The 22,442-nt window shown below is 59.8% G+C and overlaps 1 protein-coding gene across 1 annotated transcript in view; it reads left to right on the top strand.

The window, feature by feature from the left end:
• COL8A2 (collagen type VIII alpha 2 chain) overlaps positions 1 to 22,145 on the top strand; it is a 30,641-nt gene extending 8,496 nt beyond the window's left edge. Inside the window, exons 2-3 of the mRNA XM_062620745.1 lie at positions 11,712 to 11,894; positions 17,204 to 22,145. Coding sequence (XP_062476729.1) covers positions 11,729 to 11,894; positions 17,204 to 19,125 — 2,088 coding nt within the window. The 5' untranslated portion in view covers positions 11,712 to 11,728 and the 3' untranslated portion in view covers positions 19,126 to 22,145. The remainder of the gene's footprint in view (positions 1 to 11,711; positions 11,895 to 17,203) is intronic.
• The last annotated feature ends 297 nt before the right edge of the window (positions 22,146 to 22,442 follow it).

Genomic DNA, 22,442 nt, shown 5'->3' with positions numbered 1-22,442 from the left:
GTGGGGCTGCCCCCGGCACGAGGGGAGCCAGGTGATGCCAGCCATGGGATGGGGTTGATCCATGGTTTGCTGGGCAGAGCGTGAGAGCGCAGGGGCTCTTTCTCTCGGTTCAATGGAGTCTTCTCCTGGAGATTGGGGGAGCCTCCAGACAAGGGGCTTTTGTGAGCTGGGCTGCAAGCCGATCCCCTTTTGTGGTTTTGCTTTTTTGGATGATACAATTTGTTATTCCAAGAACTACCCAGCAAATGGACCCCATTAGCCGGGTCCCTGGAGCGGCTGGAGCTGGCGCTCCCGGTGCTTTTGTCTGCTCCCACCTTGGCTCTGAAGGGAGAAGCTGGGACCACGTCACTGCAGCGCCTTTGCCCTTGGATGGTGCCCAAGGGAGAGGGGGGCCAGGAGCTGCCGTCCCTCCATGCAGGCTGCGGGACCGTGGCTCTGCTGACAGAGCATCTTAAGGGATTAGCCTGGGCTGGGAAAGAGGGGGACAAGCGGAAAGCGCCGGGCTTGTGGAATTCCCCATCTCACTCGTGTCCCCAGCGGCACGCTCACAATAACCCAATTGTTGCCTTGCTGCTGGGGGCTGGAGCCGGTGCCAAGGGGAACCCATCCATGCAGCAGCCCTTTTGCCCTCTCAGACATGGCTGGACCCTCACCCCAGCCACTATTTGAGGTCCTTTGTCCCTGCAGAGAGCCCTGACTGCGAGCGGGGCTCATTGCCGCTATGGAGTGCCAGGGGAGCAGGGTAGGAAGCCGGAAGCAGCCGTAGCATCACGGGTCCCACAGCAGCTGCAGTTCAGCAGCTGCCCACTGCGGCTCTGCAGACCCTGAGCAGGGCACGGGCTCTTCTGTGCCACACATTTGGGTCCACCCAGGGCAGCTCTGAACCCATGGTGGCAGCTGGTGCTGCTGAATCCCAGCCCTGGAGCAGTGGTACCCAGGCATATCCATCCCGCTGGGCAGCCCAGGACTGGGCAGTTCAGCTGGAGCATCCTTGGCCCTCTCGGTGTTCCCTCCCGTGGTGCGGGGACGCTGCTGGCTCTGTTTGTGTTGGCTCCGTTGGGCTTTCTTCCCGCATGGGACCCGGCTGGAGCTGGGCCAGAGCCAGCTCGTTTATAACCAACAGCATCGGACACCTCTCTGGGTGGTGCTGAAAGCCCCTGGAACAGCCCCGTGGCCCCACCGAGGTGCACGGGGCCAGGGTGCTCGGTGGCCAGGGCCAGGTTTGGTGCTGGGATGCTCGGAGGCGGTGGGACGTGGCTTTGGGCAGCGCTTGCTTTCCGCTGGCACAAGGGGCCGTGGTCGGACGCTGGCAGAGCCCAGCGGGGGCCGTGGGAAGGGGCAGCCGTAACTTCCCGACAAAAGCATCCCGGCAGCGCCGGGAGCCAAGCACGGGGGGCAGGACCCATGCGGGAGCCTTGTGCTGGCTGCTGCCTGCCCTGCCTGTGGGGGACAGCGGCAGTGGTGGCCCCCAGTGCTTCCCTTGGGGACCGGCTGCAGCGTGCCAAGGGGCAGCACGGATGCGGGGTTCCCGGCACCCGGTCGTGGCCAGAGCCATCCATCCTTCCATCGGCCCCCTGCCAAATCCCACCCAGGGCCTGGCATTTCAGCCGCCGTGCCTTTGGAAAACAGCATTTTAATGCTCTTGCTGTAAATGAGGTGGAAAATGTCCGCGGGCTCGTGCAGGAAGGCTCCCAGGAGCCCAGAGGCACCGTAGGCGCGTTGAGCCCCGGCCAGGCACTGGCATGGGGTGGGATCCTCCGGGACTTCCCTCCCATTGCCGCCCAGCTCCGCTCGTTCCAGTTGTTTCCGTTGCTGCTCAGCCCCACCAGCGCCTCGGTGCTGAGATCTGGGGCACGTTGACCCTCCCTGGGGACACCGCCTGCTGCCGCCCCTGCTGCTTCCCTGCCCAGCAGCTCCCAGGGTGAAGGCTGAAGGGCTCCTTAGGTTTCTCTGTTTGTTTGTTGGGCTTTTTTTGTTTGGTGCTGGAATTGTCCTCTAGAAAATGGGATGAATTAAGCGCATTTAATTCTTTCCCCATGTTCCGTTGCCACATGTGAAGGCTCAGTCAGTGCCAGGCCAGCGCGGCAGCGCAGCATCCACAGCCCCGAGCCGGCAATGCCACGTGCCCACCGTTTCCTAGAAGGCAGCAACGTGCCAGCATCTGCCCCAGGCTGGGATCTGCTCCCTGGGTTGGGATCTGGTCCCCACCTCGGGATCTACTCCTTGGGTTGGGATCTTCCTAACACACGGAACAACCAGGACGGGCACTGGAGCCCCTTGGGTGGTGGAGTGGGAGCCAGTCCCCTCCTGAGCACCCAGCAGCCTGTCCCCAGATGAAGGGGTGCAGAGGCAGGGGCTCCTCACCATGCTCAGGGCCCTGGGCAGGATGAGCCTTGGTTTGGGCAGTGGGTCCCAAGCGGGGACAGGGGGAGGTTCCCACATGATGCAGCCCAGAGTGAAGCTCTGCCTGGCAAACAGGAGCTGGATCCTTTTCCAGCTTGAAGCCTAAACAAGGGGGTTTGTAATGAACGCATCCCCTGGCCTCAGTGCAGCAACTGGCCCCACCGGCTGCAGGAGACCACAGCCCCCGCGGGGCCCCTGAGCTGGTCCAGGACAGGGCATGTCCCTTGTGCCATCACCACTGCAGGCTCCATCCCATCCTCCTGCAAAAGGTGCCTGTGGGACACTTACAGGGACATGGGGACAGCCCTGAGCGCCGTCGGCTGCGTTCCTGCCCCAAGGCTGGCGTCTCCAACAGGAATGAATGAGTTCCACTGAGAAAATACAGGGTAGGGAGGGCTGGAAAGGACCTGAAGATCGAGTTCCATCCCTCAGTACACAGGTGTCTGGTCTGCGCTGATCTCCACTGTGCGTGGGCTCCAGGACCCAGTTTTGCTTGGTGAAGGGTCAGTGGTAATGGAGATGCCCAAGGCTCCTCAGCCCTGGAGCCTGCAAAGGTCCCCAGCTCTTTGGTCCTGTCTCCACTCGCTCCTGGTGCTGTCCTGGCTGCTCCTCTCTACCCGAGCCCAGAAGTTTTGTTCCCTTGGGGTGCTCTGGGGCATCCCATCCATCCCACTCTCCTTTCAGCTGCCCTGGTGTGGTCCGGGTCTGGCTGCTCCACTAAATGAGATCCTTGATTGCACTGGGAGTTAGGAGCCCGACGGTCAGGTTGCGCATGACACGAGGTTGGAAGCTCTTTGTTTAGGACAAACAGAGAGGGTGCACGTGGGAACGGTGAGCAGCTCCCTGCATCCCCCAGGACACGGCACCCGCATGGCCCAGACCCCTGGGCAGGAAAATCTGCTGCTTGTGCCATGGGGCCGGAGGGACACTGGGGCGGGCTTTGGCGAAATCCCCGGGAAAGCGGAGCCACTGGAATTCCCTGTGAGGCTTTCGGCTCCGAGACAAAGGAAATGTGGAAACTAACAAAAAAAAAAAAGGAGTAAAAATTGCAAGCTGAGGAATGGAAGGAGCTGAATCAGCGCTGTTGAAACGCCTCAGACAGCCCCGGACACGCAGAATTCCGGGAACATAACCCACGTCTGTCCCGACAGACGGGCACGTGCTGGGGGGGGGCACCCGGAGTGGCACCGGGATGGGTGCAGGGAGCCCTGCAGAGCCCCCAGGCAGGCTCCTGCACCCAGCCCATGAAACGCTCATTATGGAGCAGGGGGGAAGCTGAAATCCAAGCCGGCAGCGCGGGGCCAGCGCCAGGCGGGCGGCGGGAGCGTGGTTTATGGTAGCGCCTTGTCAGAGTTTCCACTGCTCACCTCGGGCTGCTGGGCCCTCAATCAGCGCCCATAAATTAAACCGAATTAAATAACACGAAGGAGAGCCGTGCCCGAGGGGCTCCATCCCCTCGCCGGGCTGTGGATGTGTGTCTGCAGCCCCGCCGCTGCTGCCGGGCCAGGAAAGCCGCCCTATGGTGCATGGCCCCGGCAGCAGCAGGGATGGGGATGGGATGAGGATTGGAACAAGGAAGGGGTGCTCAGGGCAGCAGGATGGGGAGGGTTCAAGCTGCAGCACTGGAGGACGAGGGTCCTGTTGGGACCAAATGCTCGTTTTCTTGACTGGGTTATTGGGAGGCAGACAGGGTCTTAACCCTCTGATAGCCCCAAGCCAAGGTCGGGCTTTGTCAGCCCCTGCTCCTCCTCCCCACTGGGCTGCCCCACAGCTCACCCAGCTCCACCACTGCCCATCCTGACCCCACACCCAGCAGGAGCTGGTCCCCCGTTGGGATGCTCTGCCCTGGGCTCTGCCGCAGGGAGCCGCTGGGATGGGACCTGGGCAGGGGTTGGGATGGAGCGCGGGTCAGCGACCGCCGGGGTGGGGATGTGCTGAGCAAAGCGGGGTGGGAGGGTCCTTGTCGGGATGCTGGGGGGAAGAACCAGGACCCCTTGCGCCGCATCTGGCCCTGGCGAGCCCCCGGTGAGCAGGGCTGGGAGCGGGCAGGTAACCCAATCCCCCCGCGGCGGGGAGGGGCGCAGGCGAGGCTCCGGCTCCCGAGCTCTGTTTTAATGTAAACCTAGCTCTAAGGCAGCTTTTTCTCATTTTTAAACTATTTCATATCAATCCTTGGCCTGACGTTTGTTTTCTTTGAGTGCGGTGGGGAGCGTGGTCGGCATTGCTGAGGAGATCTCCTCTGGAATCTTGGCAGAGCCGGCTCCCTATCTTTGAAGCAAAGGCAAATGCAAAACAGAAGGCAGATATTGGAGAAGCATAAACAATATTTCCCCCTCGCTAACCCCAGGCGCGGGGCAGCAGCCGGCGCAGCGGCACGGAGGCAGGGCGACCTGGTACCCAGAGCCCATCACCGCAGCACCTGCATGGGTTAACCCTAAGGCAGGCAGAGTGTGAGCCCCCAGCGCCACACTGGGGCACATCCCCACCGCTTGTGGCCGTGCCATAGTGCAGAGGACACAGCCCTGGGGACCAGGTGCCGGGACGGGCAGTGATGGGGCAGGTTTGCAGTGAATGGGGGGGGGGGTTCTTGCCCTGTTGGGGTCACCCCTGAAATGCTGGAACCCCACGAAAACGCAGCTCTGGGGGTGAGGGGGGCTTCGGCAGCGTTACCCCAGAGGGGTTTGGGGGGGACGGGCGAGGTGAGGATGAGCACGGTGAGGATGCGCTGCGGGAGCACTGCGGGCTGCAGGCATGGAGCAGCCTCACCTGGGGTGCTGCTAAAAAGCTGGAAGAGGAGAGGAAACGGAGATCAAAGGAGCCGGCAAAAGGAGGGAGGGGGGATTTCAGCCCCTGACACTAACCCAAAATGACCGTCAGGATAAACACGGCGAGGCTGCTCCATCCGGGAGCCGGGCGCGCCGCGGGGAGGCTGGGATCCGTTCCCTGGTGCTTTGCAGAGGGGAAGCAGCAGCTCGCACGTTTCCCATCGGATCCGGGCAGCTGGGAGGGTGCTGGCGGTGCTCAGCCTGGGGAAACGACGGCGCAGGGAATGCCGTGGTGGTAACGTGGGAGTGAGCTGACAACCAATGGCACCAGGAACTGGCTCGGGAGCTGCTGTCCCCATGTGCTCCCGCTGCTCCGGAGCCTGTTTTCCTCGTGGCAGGAGGTTGTGATGGATGGAGCATGGAGAAGGCAGGCACCACAGCTGAGGCTCCTGTTTACAACCGGAGGGGGCTCTTGCAGGAGAGACGGACATCAGGGCTGATGAACAGAGGGGTGGGATGGCAGTGCTGGGGTCTGGGGCAGGAGATGATCCTGGACGTGATGGAATGGGGACGTCCTGCAGAGCAGACTCTCGTTTAATACCTGAGGGATGAACGTGGTTCACACCCGGCCTCTCCCCTGTTCCCTCTTGGTAACTTGGGCATTCCTGGCCCCTTCCACTCCCTGCCCCATGGGGTGCACGGACAGGGGCTGGAGCAGCCGTAGCATCATTGCATTCACTCAGGCACAGGAGCTGCATCCCCCCGAGGTGCTGCCTGGGCCGCTCTGAGCACCCCAGAAGGCTCTGGCCTGGACCACAGCTCGTTATAATTAAGGCAGTGACCCCAGCACGAGGCTGGGAGTTTAAATGTCTGCGGTTGATGGCCGCTTGCCCACACATTCCCCGAGATGGGAATCGCTCTCCGCAGGCCCCTCCGGGATTAGCGGGCTGCTGTGCAAAACACCCGTTGTGCTGGAAAACGCCGTTTCTGTGCAGGGAAAAGCAGCCTCTGACCCAGGGACCCCGGGCAAACCCCGTCTGCTTCCCACCGCAGCTTATGTGTCCCTGGAGCGGGGCTGCTTTGGCTGACCCAGCCGGTGCTCCTGCAGCCATGGCCCTGCCTGGGGTCTCTGGGCAGATGCTCCACATCCCACACCAGGATCCGGTACCGGAGGTTGTGCCCGGGTCACAGCATGGGTTCATGGAGCAATTCGGGCTTCACACAGCTTGCCCCCCCCGCTGAGGCTGCACAGAGCACGGGAGAGGGGCTCCAGACACTGCCCGGAGGCTGCCGGGGTGGAAAAGGGGCCGGGACCCTCCAGCATCGCTGCATGTCCCAGCTCCGGTGCTCCCGTTCCAGCTTTGCTCCAACTTGTGGCTGTTGGGAAAAGAGTCTCTGCTGCGCCCCGGGCAGGCACCGTCCTGCTGGGATGGAATGGAGGAGGAGGAAGAGGAGGAGGAGGAGGAGGAGGAGGAGAGGGGAAGAAGAAGGGAAGAAAAAGAAATGAATCCCCACAAAAATGTCTTCATAACAGGAAACGTCTCATAAAATACCTGTGGTTTGGCACGTGCGATCCCACTGGTCAAACTATGCACCTGGCAGGCAACCCTGCTATTACTGCTGCGCAGTCTGGTATGTCAGTGGGGCTGAGGCTGGCGGCGGGAGATGGGACCGGGGGGCTGAAACCCCTCAGCAGGGACAGGGTCAGGAGCGAACGCGTCCCTTGGGGTCCCGCATGGGCACTCACGGGGGTGTCCCAGCCCTGTTTCGACAAGGGGACCACGGTGCCGCAGGGATGCTGTGACCCCCGCTCAGGCTCGCACTGGGGGCAGAAACGGGGAGTTTCTGCAGCTCTGGGACAGGGTTGTTCCCCCCCCAGCCCCAGCTCCGAGCCAGGACAGAGCCGGAGGTCTCTGTGTCCCCAGACACCTCGGTGAGCACCGTTCCCTGGGGATGGCTTCTCCCCGCGCACCCCCTGGCTCCGGCAGGGATCAGCCGGGGTTTTGACAGCCGGGGGCAGGATTAAGCCCTGAGCTGTGACCTGCAGCGGGCTCACGCCCTGCAGCGCTCCCGGCACGCACGCACCCAGGGGCAGTAATCGCCTTAAGCTGCTCCCTGACCCCGCGGGTGAGGGATCAAGCGGCGGCACCGATCCCGCTGTCGGCACCAGGGATGGACCTCGGGGTCGCTGCCACGGCCCCTGTGCCAGCCTGACACCACCTCCCATTGTGCATCGCTCCAGTGGGTCGAGGGGCAAACACCCGGGCCAGTTTGGCAGCAAGATTGTGACCGTCAGAGCAAGCAGAGCCCAGCAACCCACATGTTGTGTGGTACCCCGGCCCCAGGCTGCTCCTGCCACCGCAGCTCCTCCTGCATCCCAGCATGGCCTGAGCCTCACATGTACCGGCTGGCCCGTGGCTACCAACACCAGCTCAGGCCATGGCTTTTCCTGCAGCCCTCCAGCCCTGCAGTAGTCACTGAGCAGCACAGACCCAGCAGCCTTGGTGTTCATTTGGCTGCAACCCCTGCCCGGACCGGAGCAACATGGATGGACCGAGGCACCGCCCGCAGCACGGCTGATGCCAAAGAGGGGCTCTTCATGGGGGACTGTAGCGATCAGACAAGGGGTGATGGGTTCAGACCCCGGCTCAGGGTGGCAATGGGGCCGTTCCCCGGCTCTGTGGGCTGAAGGCACCACGGGGCTGTGCCGCAGGGCAATGCACCATGCCGTGCCACGCTATGCCGTGCCATGCGCAGCCCGCCTGCTGCCGGGGCCGCCTGCCCACGGGGTTGGTGTTTTCTTTCCGTCAAGGAAAATGTTTTCTTGCTCCCTGGCTGCGGGCGGGGGAGGCTCCGGGGCCGTGCTGCAGCCTCTGCACCGGCTCCGCTGTCAATGCGTTTAAGGCCCGGCTCGAGCCCAGCTGCTGCCCCATGCCTTCGGCGGCCCAGCCTGCGGAAACAACGCGTGGTCTCGGTTGCAGCGGCTCCCTTCGCGTTCGCGCCTCCTTCCATTGTTATTTTTAAGGCATGTGCAGCGTAAACCAAATCATCCACCTCCTGCTGGAGCCCGTCCAGCCCCGTGTTGGGCTTGGAAACCCTCCCTGCTTTAGTTCTCTATTGCAAATGACCGGAGGATGGAGCAGCTCGATGGGACACGGCGGCGTCCAAGCCCGCGCTGCTCCAGCCCACCCACAAGCACCGGCTGCTTTCTTGGTGCTTTCTCTTTGCAGAGTCCATCTGAGCTGGATGAGTGCGCGGTGCTCGGCAGGGAGCTTCTGCCCCGGTGGTGCCCACGGCCATGCTCCCAGTATGTGGCAAGGGGTTGGGACCGTGCCGATGCGGTTGAAGCGCATCAACAGCCCCATCCTGCTCATCCCGGTGTCGCAGCAAACTCCATGGGGGCTGCGTGACCCCGGGTTTGGTGCAGGGATGGAGCCGGGGTGAGGGCCAGCGCCACGCCCTGCACCGATCCTGCTTTCACTGCCGGCTTTAAACAACTTCTGCCTTCTCCTGCCCTTCACCCGCAGTCACCGCTCCCCGCGGATCACATCTATTGACTGAGAAAACAATTCCCCCTGAAGGAGCAGGAGCGGTGCTGCCAGCCCCAGCGTTAACACTGAAATCACAGGGGCCATAAATCAGCCGCCCCTCAGTGCCCAAGCGCCCGGTTGTGTGCGCGGGGAAGCGAGCGCTGCGCCGGGATGTCCCCGCTCCTGCACCCGGAGCACTGACTCGGATGCTGCCGGGAGACGGGGACCGCGCAGGGCAGCAGCAGCCCCCTTCCATTGGGAATGGCCGGGAGCACAGCAGGAGCTCGCCAGTCCAAGCAGCCCACGCCAGGGCTGCTCCTGCGGCGCTGGGGGCAGAAGGGGCCGCGAGAACAAGGTGTCGTTTCTTGTCTCCTCTCATGCTTGAAGTGCGAGGTTTTTTTTTCCCCTTTCCCCGGCGCTTTCATTGCGTGCCAGGGGTTTTTAACACGTCTGCTCACCGGCTGCCAGGGGAGCAGACACTCGCACCGCTAGCGCGGCCCTGCTGCGCTCTGAAGCCATGCCAAGGGGCTCGGTGCCGCGCCGTGCTCCCCCCCTCCCGCAGCCAGGCAGCGCGGTGCTGCTCAACCCCATCCCTGCTCCAGCATCCTGGAGCCGCTGGACCCCCAGGGCTCCCCTCTGTGAACTCTTCTGGCCCAGCTTCTCCTCCCGAAACTGCTCCGAGGGAGGAAGAGCGGCTCCTCATGGGATCTCTGCTGGATGCACCGGAGCGGAGGATGGACTGTGCATATGCATCATGAACCGGCCGACGTCTGCAACCTGCCCTGGGAGATGAGAGCGCTGCGGGGCTGCTCGTGGTGATTAATTATCACTTCATAACGCAGGAGAGCTCAGGCATGAAAGAGCCTCTTCACAGCCGCGCCGTGCGCACTTTATCCATCACATGAGGCTCCAGATGTTTCCATTTTATGGTTATTAAATCACCGCCTGGAGAGCCCGGGGAATGGGAGGCCTCCTGCCCCGGTGCCGGGCACCGCCGGGGGGGACGCAAAGCACCCGGGACCCCGTTTCCTTGAGGACCAGAGACATGTGCCTGGGGTCTGAGGCCAGGTTCCCTCCCATCGCTTCCAGGGCAGGCGGGATGCCCCACGCAGACCAAGGGAGGACGTGCAGGAGCTAAGCCCATGTCTGGAGGCTCTGGGTTACAGACGCGGTCACCCCGGCGCGGAGCGGGGGGACTCGATTCCACACCTGGAGCCGAAGCAGCCGGAGCACCCTGTCCTCCCCTCCCTTCCTCTGGCTCCACTTTCCCCCCGGTTCCATCTCATCCCAAGGGCTGAGGTCTCACAGGATGAGGGAACATCTACAAACGCTGCTGAGCACCCAGCGGCGAGGTGCTGAGCACCCCAGGGTGCTGCTGCCGTGGTGTGGGCTCATTGAGGATGGTGCAAACACCCCTGTTGAGCAGAGGTGAATAAAGCCCAGGTGGGAGAAGGGCGAGCTGGGAAGGGAGGGAGCTGGAGGTGGAGGCGCAGGGGTCACCCCAGGTAAGGAAAACAAATAAATAGCTGATTCAGGGCTATGCTCGCCTCTCTTATTGAGCAGAAACTGTATTTTTACAGCTGCAATCCCTTAAAATGGGATTCGCTTTCCCTTAAACAAATCCCTGTAAAATAATGCTTCATAAAAACACACGTTCGTCTCGCTCCCGAAGACAGAACGCAATGAAGGTGGTGAGCCCGTCCCTGCGCCGGCCCTGGCTGTGGCAACGTGTCCCTGGCTGAGCCCGGCACTGGAACGGCACCGCCACCGCTGGCTCCGGTGCGATGGGCAGAGGAGAGCTTTGTGTCCAGCACTGCTGTGGCACAGAACCACAGCCTGGTTTGGGTTAAAGGGACCTCAAAGCTCCTCCACCTCCAACCCCTGCCACGGGCAGGGACCCCTTCCACTGGAGCAGCTTGCTCCAAGCCCCTGTGTCCAACCTGGCCTTGAACACTGCCAGGGATGGGGCAGCCACAGCTTCTCTGGGCACCCTGTGCCAGCGCCTCAGCACCCTCACAGGGAAGAGCTTCTGCCTCAGAGCTCATCTCAGTCTCCCCTTGGGCAGGTTAAAGCCATGCCCCTTGGCCTGGCCCTACAGGCCCTTGCCCAAAGTCCCTCTCCAGGTTTCCTGCAGCCCCTTCAGGCACTGGGAGCCGCTCTAAGGTCACATCAGGATCAATCCCACGCCAGGGCTCCCCCTTCCCTTTATCAGTTTGCTTTAATTCCAGTTGCATTTGCTCTCATTGGGGGCTCTTTTTCTCTCCCGGCTGCAGCTTTTTTATCAGTGCTGCTTCAGCAGAAGCAATCCAGAAATTCCGATTAAACCCCGGTGTGCTGCAGCCCTGCCCCTGCTCCGCGGCAGGAGAGGCAGAGCTTAATGCTCATTCATAACCCCCACGGGTCGGTTATTGCGAGGAGGAGGCAAAGCAGCGCGGCTCCGGCATCCCCGCTTCTTGGAGCTTCCGAAAACAAATGCTCTTTGCAGATCAGTGTTTGCAGCTCCGGGCATGGAGCTGGCACTGAGGAAGCTGCCGGTGATGGGGGCATTTGGTTCAAGGCAGAGGCTGCTGCTCCCAAGTGCACAGGGCTCCCATCCTTCACCCTCTGAGCTGCCATCACTGCCCGCAAAGTGCCTCAAAACACAGGGAGTGTTGGGCTCCAACCACGTGGCTTTGGTCCAGCACCCATTTGGGAGATGCAGCACCCACCCAGCTGAGGCAGAGAGAGCTTGGCTTTTGCTGGAGGAGACCCTGCTTGCCTGAGGGATGCAACATGGGAATAGCCCAGACACACAGGTACTGGGGCAGCCTCTGAAAGCTCTGCTGCTCCTAACCCATGGATTCATTGTGCATCTCCCAGCCGGCGCGTGGCGGGAGGGGGAATGTGTCCAGGGCGTCTGTGGGGCTGAAAACGGCTCCTGCTGGGATCCTTCCCAGGTTCTCAGCTGATCCTTGGGGATGGAGGGTGCAGGCGGGGGGCACGGTGCCCGCTCTCACTGTTGCTTTGTCCGCAGGAGCAGAGGGGAGCAGGATGCTGCCGGATGCCGTGGTGCTGCTGCTGGTGGTGGTGATGGTGGTCGGCCTGCACTCGGCAGCGGGAGGCGGCGTGGGGGGCTATGCCCAAGTGAAGTACATGCAGCCCATGGTGAAGGGACCCCTGGGACCCCCCTTCCGTGAAGGCAAAGGGCAGTACCTGGGTAAGGGATGCGCTCCGCCAGGCGGGAGGGACACGGGGACGTGGAGAAGGGACTGGAGCATCCGCAGCCATCAGGCACTCGTCATCTCCTCACCCTTGGGTCCCAGGGTGCAGCCCGGGTGGGTGTTGTTGCCCAAAGCATCTTTGGCCAAGCACAGAGGAACTGTTTAGTTCCCCTTAACCCAGTGCAGAAGGGCAAGGATGGGCACGGGGAGAGGCTCACTGAAGTAGAGCACCCTTGGGTCCCTCCGCCTGGGGGCCAGTGCACAAAGGGGACCCACAAGCCTTTTGCTCCCATCCTGCTGCACGCTTGCTGGTAGCTTTGAGGCACAGCCCGGCTGCTCTCCATCCCTCCCTCTCACTGCACGTTAAACCTGAGCTGTCCCGGAAAGGCTTTTTCCACTCCTCCACCTATTCCGTTTTCCCTGTCTGCGTTTCACACCAGCTGGGAAGCGAAAGAGGACCAAGGCCAGAGCTGGGACCCAGCCGGGTGTGGGAAGAGCAGCAGAGACATTTCCTCCCTTGGGCAGCAGCGACAGAAACCCCACGAGTGTCAAATCTCTGCCCACTGAGCTCCATGCGCTGTGCAGAGCCAGGGCTGCGGCCCCGCTGCCAGCCCAGCCCCAGCCTTTCATAGCCTCCTGCCCTGAGCTCCCCTGCCTGCACCCCGAGCCCTGCCTGCACCCTGAGCCCTGCCTGCACCCCGAGCCCTGCCTGCACCCCGAGCCCTGCCTGCACCCCCAGCCCTGCCTGCACCCCCAGCCCTGCCTGCACGTTATTAGTACACAGCAATTGCCCCCACCTTGGGGAACTGCTCAGGGCTCTGTGCAAGCAGCAAGCGCTGACTGTCACTGAGGTTCTGCAGCTCTCTGCAGCTCACCGGGGTTTGCAGCCCCTTGTCCCAGCATCGCCCCAGGGTGCACCCATGGCAGCAGCAGCACCTTCACTTCAAGGACGCAGAGGGCTCTGAGCCCTTTCCTTGACCCCAAACACACGAGTCCCAGCGCTCTCCCCCCCTCCAGCCGCTGCTGGCAGCACTGTGGGATGGGGCAGCGCTGGTGCTCAGGTGCCGGGATCCCCCAGGTCGGTGCTTTGCCCTCGGGAAGAGCTGCTGGAGCCCTCCCCGTGTGTTCACACAGCCCCAGACCCTCCGGGGAGCCAAAATCTTGGCTCTGGGAGGAGAAACTGGAGCAGGCAGGACTGCGGGTGCCGATTTCCTGCAGGGCGGAATGGCTTATCAGGAGTTGAGCTCAGCACATGTCAGAACGCACACAGCAAAACCTGGCGCCGGAGCACGCTATGACCCCCCCCCCGCTTCCCTGCCCCCTTCCCAGCTGTTGTAAAGCTGCTCCCTGAATCCCAGCCAGAGACAAAACCTTCCAGCGCAGTGCAGGAACGCTTCAGCTGCTGGTGGGACTGGATTCAAATATCTCCCTGCTGGGTTTCCTTCTTCCCCCCCCCCCTTTCTTCCTATGCTTGTGCTGCCTCTGAGCACTGCTGCCTGCTAACCATGGCCGACTGAGGAGTGAGTGTGCCTTGCAAGCCTCACCAGGCTGGACAGGGCTCAGAGGAGACACTGAGGCAGGGCAGAGCAATGGAGTGCCCCAGAGGTTACTCTGCTAAAACCCCTGGGAAAGAGAGGACAGCAGCGGGATGAAGGCAGCGGGATGAAGGCAGCAGGATGCAGGCAGCGGGGATGCAGGCAGCAGGATGCAGGCAGTGGGGATGCAGGCAGCAGGATGAAGGCAGCGGGGATGCAGGCAGCTGGATGAAGGCAGCAGGATGCAGGCAGCAGGATGCAGGCAGCGGGGATGCAGGCAGCAGGGATGCAGGCAGCAGAATGCAGGCAGTGGGGATGCAGGCAGCAGGATGAAGGCAGCAGGATGCAGGCAGCAGGATGCAGGCAGTGGGGATGCAGGCAGCAGGATGAAGGCAGCAGGATGCAGGCAGCCACCAGCTATGGGGCTGCAGAGAGGCAGCTGGGGAAGCCGGTGCCTCCTGGGTCCCACCGAGCTCCTGTCTCTGCTTAACTTCTGATTTGGCAAGGAAAATCCCCGCTGGCCTCCTGCCCTGCCCCAGGGGCTCAGCTGACTCACTGTGAGGGTGCTGGGCCGTGCTGTGCCCCTGGGTGTTACCCCTGCGCTGCCCCTGGGGCTGGGAGCCCCATGGGGGGCTCTCATCAGCAAGCGGGTGCCATGTAGTGAGAGGCAGGGCTGGGTTCCTCAGGGTGCCAGACTCCCCAGGAGCACAGAGGCAGCGCTGGGCAGGAGATGCTGCTACACACTAAAATGCTAAAAGCATTTAAGTAGATATTTGCAGAGCTGGGTTCCATTTTGGGCTGCTTAAAGCCAGGTCTGTGCAGGTAAACGGCTCAGGGAGCCCATCATTTCCCTGTGCATGTGGGGAGTCAAGCCAGCAGCATCCCAGCTCAGGGCAGAGATAAGGCCCAGGCAATGCCTGGGGTTGGGGTTTATGCCAGTTCCCCTCTAGTGGCAATACCTGGGAGCACCAACCTCAGCTGCAAAGCTAAAGGAGCACTTTTCACCTCCCCAGGCTTGGGTAAGCTCAGTGCCAAACCATTGCACAACCTCTGCTACCAGGGATCCAGCATCCCCAGAGCCGGTGGCTCTGCTGGCTCCGGCTTGGTGCTGCTGCTTTTAAGGACTCAGTCGTGTGATCCCTGTGGGGCTGATGCTGGATGCACGTGGCCAAGAGGCTTCCCGATCCCTCAGCTCCTGCTGATGGGGAAACCTTGTTTGCCATTGCCATGCTGTGCTCTGCAGCCTGCTGCCATCTCACCACCATCCCCTTGCACGGCAGCTCTCAGTGGGGCTGCGGCTGGGTCCTGTGCTGAGCCTCCAGTGGAAGACAGGACGAGGGATGCAGTAACACTGGTCCTGTGAGCCTGTGAAACTCACTCTCACGAGACAGGGCTTGGCAGCAGCACTGGAACAAGCTTGGGCAGGCTCTGCCATGGAGCAGCCAACCTCTCCTTCCTGCAGTGTCATCCGGCCGCGCTGGCCAGCCCTGCTGCTGGCTGCTCGTGGTTGGGAACCACTTCCCATCTTGCTGGATTCCTCCTCTGTTGGCCAGTCCGTGCTGCTGCGTCCCTCCTCCAGGCGTGCAGGGCTGAGCACAGCTCCGGAGGGGCTGCAGCATCCCACCTGGCCACATCCACGCTCCTGAGCAAGGCGGAAAGCTCGGTGGTACCCAGGGCAGAGCTCGCAGGGGCCGTGCCTGCTCCTTCCCCTTGCCGCTGCCGCAGCTGGCTCCTTGCACTAGCATTCATGGCAGCTTGGTTCATGCTTGGAGGGGAACACAGCCCCATGGTGCTGCTCTGAAATGCAGCGCTCCCAGACATGTGTCTGTGGTGAGAGCCCGGCGTTTGAAATGGGACACCAGCGGGGCTGCGCTGCCCCAGTTTCTCTCCGCTAACGGCCCCGCTTTGGTTTTCCCGTCTGCTTTCTTGGCCGCCTGCAAGCTGGCAGCCCTCGCCTGGCGCTCCTCTGCGCTGCCTTGTGTGAGAGCGTATGTGTGCCTTTCCCTTCCTCCGCGGGCTCAGCTGTAGATCCTTGTTCTGATGCCATGCAAAATGACCTAGAAAACTCGCTCTTTTCAAACCATCGCAAGGAAGAAAAAGAAAAGAAAGGCAGAGGGGGAGAACACATTGAAATCATTGCCTGGAGAAATGGCTTTGTCCAGAATTCCAGAAATCTGCTTCAGCGCAACCCTTCCCATCTCCCCTTGCCTCCTTTCCCACACTGTTTTCTGGGGGAAGGAGCAGGAGGTTTGCAGAAATCCAGTGGCAATGTCTTGACAGACAAGTATTTCCTCCCTCAGGAGAGCCAAGTGACCTGATCACAGCCTAGGATGTGGGCCAGGCTTTGATTTACAGATAAGCTCTGAAAAGGTTTCCAGTGCCAGAAGGAAAACAAGCAGGCACCAGGCTTGGGAATGGCCAGAGCTAATGGCTGGGCTTAGGAAAGGTAAAGCCACCTCCGAGGCACCGGTGCCTGCTGCTGCCATGGTTATTCCTTTCACGTGTCTCAAATCCCCCCTAATCTCTTCCCGTTGAGTGCAAGCTCTCCGTGGTGGCAAATCCTGGTGCTGGGGTATCCGGGCTCAGCGTCCTCAGTGCCCAGGCAGAGCTCAGGGACCCCCTTGCCCCCTCCTCAGTTACACTGGGGCACCGTGCTCTGCCCCAGCCTAGACACCATCCATTCCCAGCCCAGGCACTTGACCACACAGGTCTGTTCCCAGCTGGAATGACCTACCAGGATGTCAAAGCCCTTTCCTCTCCCATTTCCCATCACAGCCACTGCCAAGTGTGTCCCTAATTACAAACCTCCCAAGAAAGCCTCTGTCAGATTCATTCTCGCCCGTTCCTGCTGTCACGTGGGAAGCAGCCCCCAGCCTCAGGGAGTTCTTTATGCTCACGTCTGCGCTTTAAGCCCCGAGCTGCGGTGGGCACGGAATCGGCCTCTCCTCGCCTTTGTAGGCTCTCAGCCCATTAGTTTCTTTCTTATATCCGTTTGCAAAAGAGCTCTATAAATTCGTTAAATGTCAAGTGGTTCCAGCCTATTCCCAGCTGGGCTGACTCATTTGGACGTAACCGAGGTTGCGTTTCCCTCGAAGCTCTTGGCTTTCCCTCCATCCTCAGCACTTTTTAATTCTCTTTGGGGAGTTTTGCTGTGTCTTGCTGGCCACAGGAGCTGAGCCAGCGAGCACCGCGGGCACGGCTTAACCCATGCACGAATCACCTCTGCGGTCTCTTAAGTACATGTCCAAGAGTTTTCTTTTTAATCCAAAAGGATTAAAGGTCCCCTGAGGCCCTGGACCCGCGGGATGGGGTGCAGGGATTATCCTCAGTCTTGGCTTGCTCTGTCACCATCCTCTGTGCTGACTCCAGGCAGGAGCAACCAAATCCCACGGTGCTTTTGAGGCCACTGGGAAGTGAGGCAGCAGAAGGGTTGAATCCAGCTCCTCAGAAAGCCCCACATTGGGTCATCAAAGAGCAACACCGCCAGAGCCGACGGCAAGTGCTGCTCTTGTTGACACCCTCTGTGGAGGGATGGATGGAGTAAGGCTTGGATTAGTACCCTGGACTCTGGCCAAGGTCTTGCCTCAAGACAGCCCTGCTGATGTGGTGGCCCAGGAAGCCACCGTGCCCATGTTGAAACGAAACCATTTCTAGAGAAGGGCACTCTCGCAAGCACAGATCCTGAGGCTTTAACACCCCGAGGGCATCACGCACCACGCACGCATCCACCACCGGTCCCACTGAAGCTCTTGTGTCTCCTCTCTCCACAGACATGCCACCGCTGCTGCCGATGGACCTCAAAGGGGAGCCAGGACCACCAGGGAAGCCCGGCCCACGGGGACCCCCAGGGCCTCCCGGCTACCCAGGAAAGCCGGGCACGGGGAAACCGGGAATGCACGGCCAGCCCGGGCCCGCGGGGCCCCCTGGCTTCTCGGGCATCGGGAAACCCGGCATCCCAGGGCTCCCTGGAAAGGCGGGTATGAAAGGGATGCCTGGAGCCAAGGGTGAGCCTGGCATGCGAGGAGAGCAAGGGCCAAGAGGACTGCCCGGCCCCCCGGGGCTGCCGGGGCCAGCCGGCATCTCCGTCAACGGGAAGCCGGGTCCCCAGGGCGGCCCCGGCTTGCCTGGGTTTCGAGGTGAACCTGGCCCAAAAGGGGAGCCGGGTCCCCGCGGGGAGCGAGGGATGAAGGGCGAGAATGGCGTGGGGAAGCCAGGGTTACCGGGGCCCCGGGGGAACGGGGGCCCTCCTGGCCCTGCAGGGCCCCCAGGGCCCGTTGGCGTTGGAAAGCCTGGCCTCGATGGGCTGCCGGGTGCACCGGGGGAGAAGGGCGACATGGGCCCCCCAGGTGGGCCTGGTGTCAATGGAGAGCCCGGCCCCATGGGGCCCCGAGGCCCCCCTGGCATCGATGGGATCGGTGTCCCAGGCGCTGCAGGGGTGCCGGGGATACAGGGTCCCATGGGACCGAAGGGAGAGCCTGGGATCCGTGGCCTCCCTGGTTTGCCGGGCCCAACGGGCTATGGGAAGCCGGGTTTGCCTGGCCTGAAAGGAGACCGTGGGCAGCCCGGGGTGCCAGGAGCCATCGGTGATAAGGGGGAACCTGGTGTTGATGGGGAGCCGGGCGAGCCAGGCCCTGCTGGCATCATCGGGCCACCGGGCCCGCCGGGGTCCATGGGCCTGCCGGGCAAGCATGGGCTGCCCGGTTCCAAAGGGGATGTGGGGCCGAGCGGTCCCCCGGGAATGCCGGGGATGCGCGGTGACCAGGGCCCCAACGGCTTCGCAGGGAAGCCGGGGGTGCCGGGAGAAAGGGGCCTGCCCGGGTCACTGGGACCCCCTGGCCCAATGGGCCCCAAGGGGGAACCAGGGTTCATCGGCCTCCCTGGGGTGCCAGGATTGACGGGCGGCCCTGGGCCGAAAGGGGATGGTGGGATCCCGGGACAGCCAGGGCTGAGGGGCCCCTCTGGCATCCCGGGCTTGCAAGGACCCGCAGGTCCCATGGGGCCTCAGGGGCTACCAGGGCTGAAAGGAGAGCCCGGGCTCCCTGGGGTTCCCGGTGAGGGGAAGACCGGTGAGCCTGGCATGGCCGGACCCATCGGCCCACCGGGAATGCCGGGAACGCCGGGGCTGAACGGACCACCGGGTCCACCGGGGCCACCCGGACCACCGGGAGCACCCGGGGTGTTCGACGAGACGGGCATCGCGGGGCTGCACCTCCCAGACGGAGGCGTGGAGGGGGCCGTGCTGGGGAACGGGAAGCCAGGGAAGCCGCAGTACGGCCGAGGAGAGCTCTCCGCCCGCATCGCGCCGGCCTTCACCGCCATCCTCACCTCCCCGTTCCCAGCGTCGGGCATGCCGGTCAAGTTTGACCGGACTTTGTATAACGGGCACAACGGCTACAACCCGGTCACCGGGATATTCACCTGCCCCGTATCCGGCATCTACTACTTTGCCTACCACGTGCACGTCAAAGGGACCAACGTTTGGGTGGCGCTTTATAAGAACAACGTGCCGGCCACCTACACCTACGACGAGTACAAAAAGGGTTACCTGGACCAGGCCTCGGGCAGTGCCGTGCTTGAACTCAAGGAGAACGACCAAGTCTGGGTACAAATGCCCTCGGACCAGGCCAACGGGCTGTACTCCACGGAGTACATCCACTCCTCCTTCTCTGGGTTCCTGCTTTGCCCCACATAACGGCTGTTGGGCGCGTTTCCTTTTCACCCACGTTAGCCATAAACTGTCTTTTTTTGTTCGTTTTTTGATAAAAAAGGTTAAAATTAATACAAAAAAGAAAAATCACTGGGAAGAACGCGCGAGCCGCTGTGGTGGGACCTTGCTTCACGCTGTTTGATCCATGAGTCAAGAGGGTAACCAGAAAGGAGACACCTATCCATCTTTTTTTGGGGAGGGAGAAGGGAGGCTGAGGAGTGACTTCCTCAGCAAAGCCTACCTGGAATAACTTTTACCCTAGTGACTGTACATCAAACCCGGGAACGTGCTCGGGATGGCAAGGATCTGGCTCTGCAGCCAACTGCTCTGTGATCCAGAGGGTCGTCTGGAAGAGCAGACCCTTCTGGTCTGTAATCAAGTGCCCTTGCTTCCCATTTGAGTACAAGTTAAATAAATACAGCTGTTGTAACGGATGGTGTATCTGCTAACCAACGCAGGGGTGCTAGGCACTTAACACAAACCTCTACAGCAGCAGAGGTCCGTGATGGATTGAGAAATTTCCTTCCCAAACCATCAGATGCCCAAGTTCTGGTCTCACTGATGCCTGTTCTTTCAGACTGTGCTTTGCAGCAGTCTCTCTGCTTCACTCCGGATTCAGTGTGGTTGGATGTATAATCAGAAAAAGTGGAACACTTTGCATAAGCACCTTCTTAGAAGAATTAAATGTTCTTTTTAACCCTCCTCCTCAGCACCTTTAGGAATAAAACCATCCAGGCACTGGCATCTGGGAGGACGACAGACGACCTATTCCAAAGCCGTTGAGGGAAGCTGGGACCCCTGTGATGAACAAGGATCCTCTCTTGGGTTCATTCATCTACTGGCAAGTCCAAGGGCTGCTTCTGTCCGGTCTGTCTCTTTGCAGCCCAAAGACTTGCTTGGCCTCATGAGCATCTTTACCCTTTGAGAACACAAGGATGGCACTGCAAGCCCGGCTTATGGTGCTTCTAGCCTGGTCTGACAGAAGGTTTAGTTGTGCTTCCCTGAAAGTGCCACTTATGGACAACTTGCTTTTACTGTCTCACTATTTCGGGATGTGTAAACTCCCCCCTTCCCCTGGGGATCTTTTAATTAAGAAAAAATGAGCATTCATTCTAACTTTCCATTGAGTCATTTTACCACGGTGCTATTATCTACTTAACAATTACTTACGAGTCTAGTGCAATATGTACCTGTCAAAGCACCACTCCAGGTGCCAGTCTGTGACTTAGGCTAAAAGAAAATAATCCTGTTTGTCTGTTGTTACCACTTTGTCTCATGCTTGAAATGTCACCGACCTGAGGATGAGCTGGAAGGTTCCAGGAGAGGTATGCACGATCCTGACCACTTGGCTGCTCTGTCCTTTGGTAAAGGGAGCACCTGAACCCTGTTCCTTGCAGCCTTTCTCATGGTAGGATGGTTGTTCTCATCCCAGCGATGTAGTAGCTCACTGCTGAAGTTAATCCACACGTGCTACACGCTGTGTCCCTCTGCAAAGGCACGGCCCTGAGAAAACAGCAACAATTTGGTCACCAGCTGAGCAATTATTGCCCTTAAGTTTTCCTACAGCCTGTTCAATGGCCAAAGAAAATGTAGCAAGAGTGGGGCTTGGGACTGTTCTCCAGATGAACTGTACAAGGTATTTAAACAACTTTCCGATTTCTATTTGTTCAGTTTGTTTTTCTCATTAAGCCTGTCCTGTGTTTCTGCCTCTTGCCATCCAGGGCTGCCTTTTAAAACACACCTACCCCTGAAATTAAGAAAGACAGCAAGGAAATGTACAGTCGAGAGGCCAGTGCTTCAGCTACTGCCTGGCTGGGGCTGGCTCGTCCCCCTCCCTGGGATTTTCTCCCCATAAAGCTGCAAGTTTTGTACAAAGAAGAAACATTCCCAAGCTGAAAGGCTGCCCCAGTGTCCGACCCTGCTGGATGTTTTCAGCTCCTAAAGGCAGGAGGGTGTCAGGACCGTTTGGGTTTTGTTCATAACAGGTTATTTCCCAGCAGGAACAGGAGCCATACAAAGAGTCCCTAAAGTGAGAAGTGGAAGCTCAGAGGTTTTCTTCAAGCCCAGGCTTGGGAGGGTGCTAGGATGGGGCCTGTGTCTCCTTTACTGAAGCCTCTTTCCTGTGGAGGACAGCCAAGGACTGGAGCCGGTGCCAGGCCAGGCCCTGGCCAGCAGTGGGGCTGTTCCCACTGCCCACACTACCTGCAGCAGGGCCAGGAGCTTCCCATGCCAGGCTGGAAGCTTCATCCTGTTACTCAGCAAAGCGACTTATTTATACTGTGTTCTAACCTCCATTCCCTCTCTTCTTGTTCTGTTTTTATTCTAAACTTCTTGTCCTAGCTGGCAAAAAAGCAATGATAAAATTACTCATTATAACCACACCGAGACATTAACTCCTTCAGTGCTGTAGATATTGTTTTGCAATTATTTCACTTTCCCTTCATGTGCAGAGCATAAACCATAATCAACCTTCCGCAGCTATATAACCTCTTACATTTACACAGTAATTGAAAGGCAAAGATATAACACGCACATAGTTAGGCTAGAAATAAAACGATGCACAGGATGAGGGAGGCTGTTCACTAAACTGGACACTGTCAGGAAGAGTTTTTATTCTGGAATACTGAGTATGTGATATTCGCCAGCAGAAAGGATTATTTTGTGGTGTGTGTGAGCGCATGGGATTTTGGTTTCAATCACAATAGTAAAAAAGGTTGGGTTGGATGAAGTACGTCTATTTTTAATTATGAAAACTGCATTACAATGTGCATTTTTATATACAAATTCTTACTATTTTTGTTAAATTTGCCTCTAGTATCTTCATTTCTAACCTAGTATATAGAGGTTTTTAGTTTTGTAAATACTTACTACATGCACTGTTTGTCATAGTAAAAGTTGGTTTAAAATGCACTCTTTTTGTGACCACAAACTGGCCTTCTCTTCAGAACTAAAACTGCAGTACTTGATTGTATTGACAAAACATCAATAAAACTTATTGTATAAAAGGTGGGCTCAGCTGTGCCTCTGTCCTGTTATTAATGGGCTCGCTCAGCCTTGCTAGAAAGACCATTCATAGAGATCTCTTGTGCTGTCTCCATCTCAAATCCAGCCTACCTGCTCCCAGTTCTGCTTCAGCAACCATATTCTCCTATAAGAAGGTACTGCCTGCTTCTTGTGATTAAGGACAAGATTCCTGTCTCAGCAAGTTCATTTTAGACAAGGATGAAACCCAGACCCTTCCACACCGGCAACCGTAACTTGAGGAATTTCAAGCAAAGTGTTGGGGATTCCCTTTCCCTCCT

This window comes from Pezoporus occidentalis, unplaced genomic scaffold, assembly GCF_034315485.1.
Source record: "Pezoporus occidentalis ecotype Australia unplaced genomic scaffold, CSIRO_AGI_Poc_V1 ctg223, whole genome shotgun sequence".
Lineage (NCBI taxonomy): Eukaryota > Metazoa > Chordata > Aves > Psittaciformes > Psittacidae > Pezoporus > Pezoporus occidentalis.
Note: the sequence above shows the minus strand (reverse complement) of the source record. Positions and strands in the feature narration are given on the sequence as shown.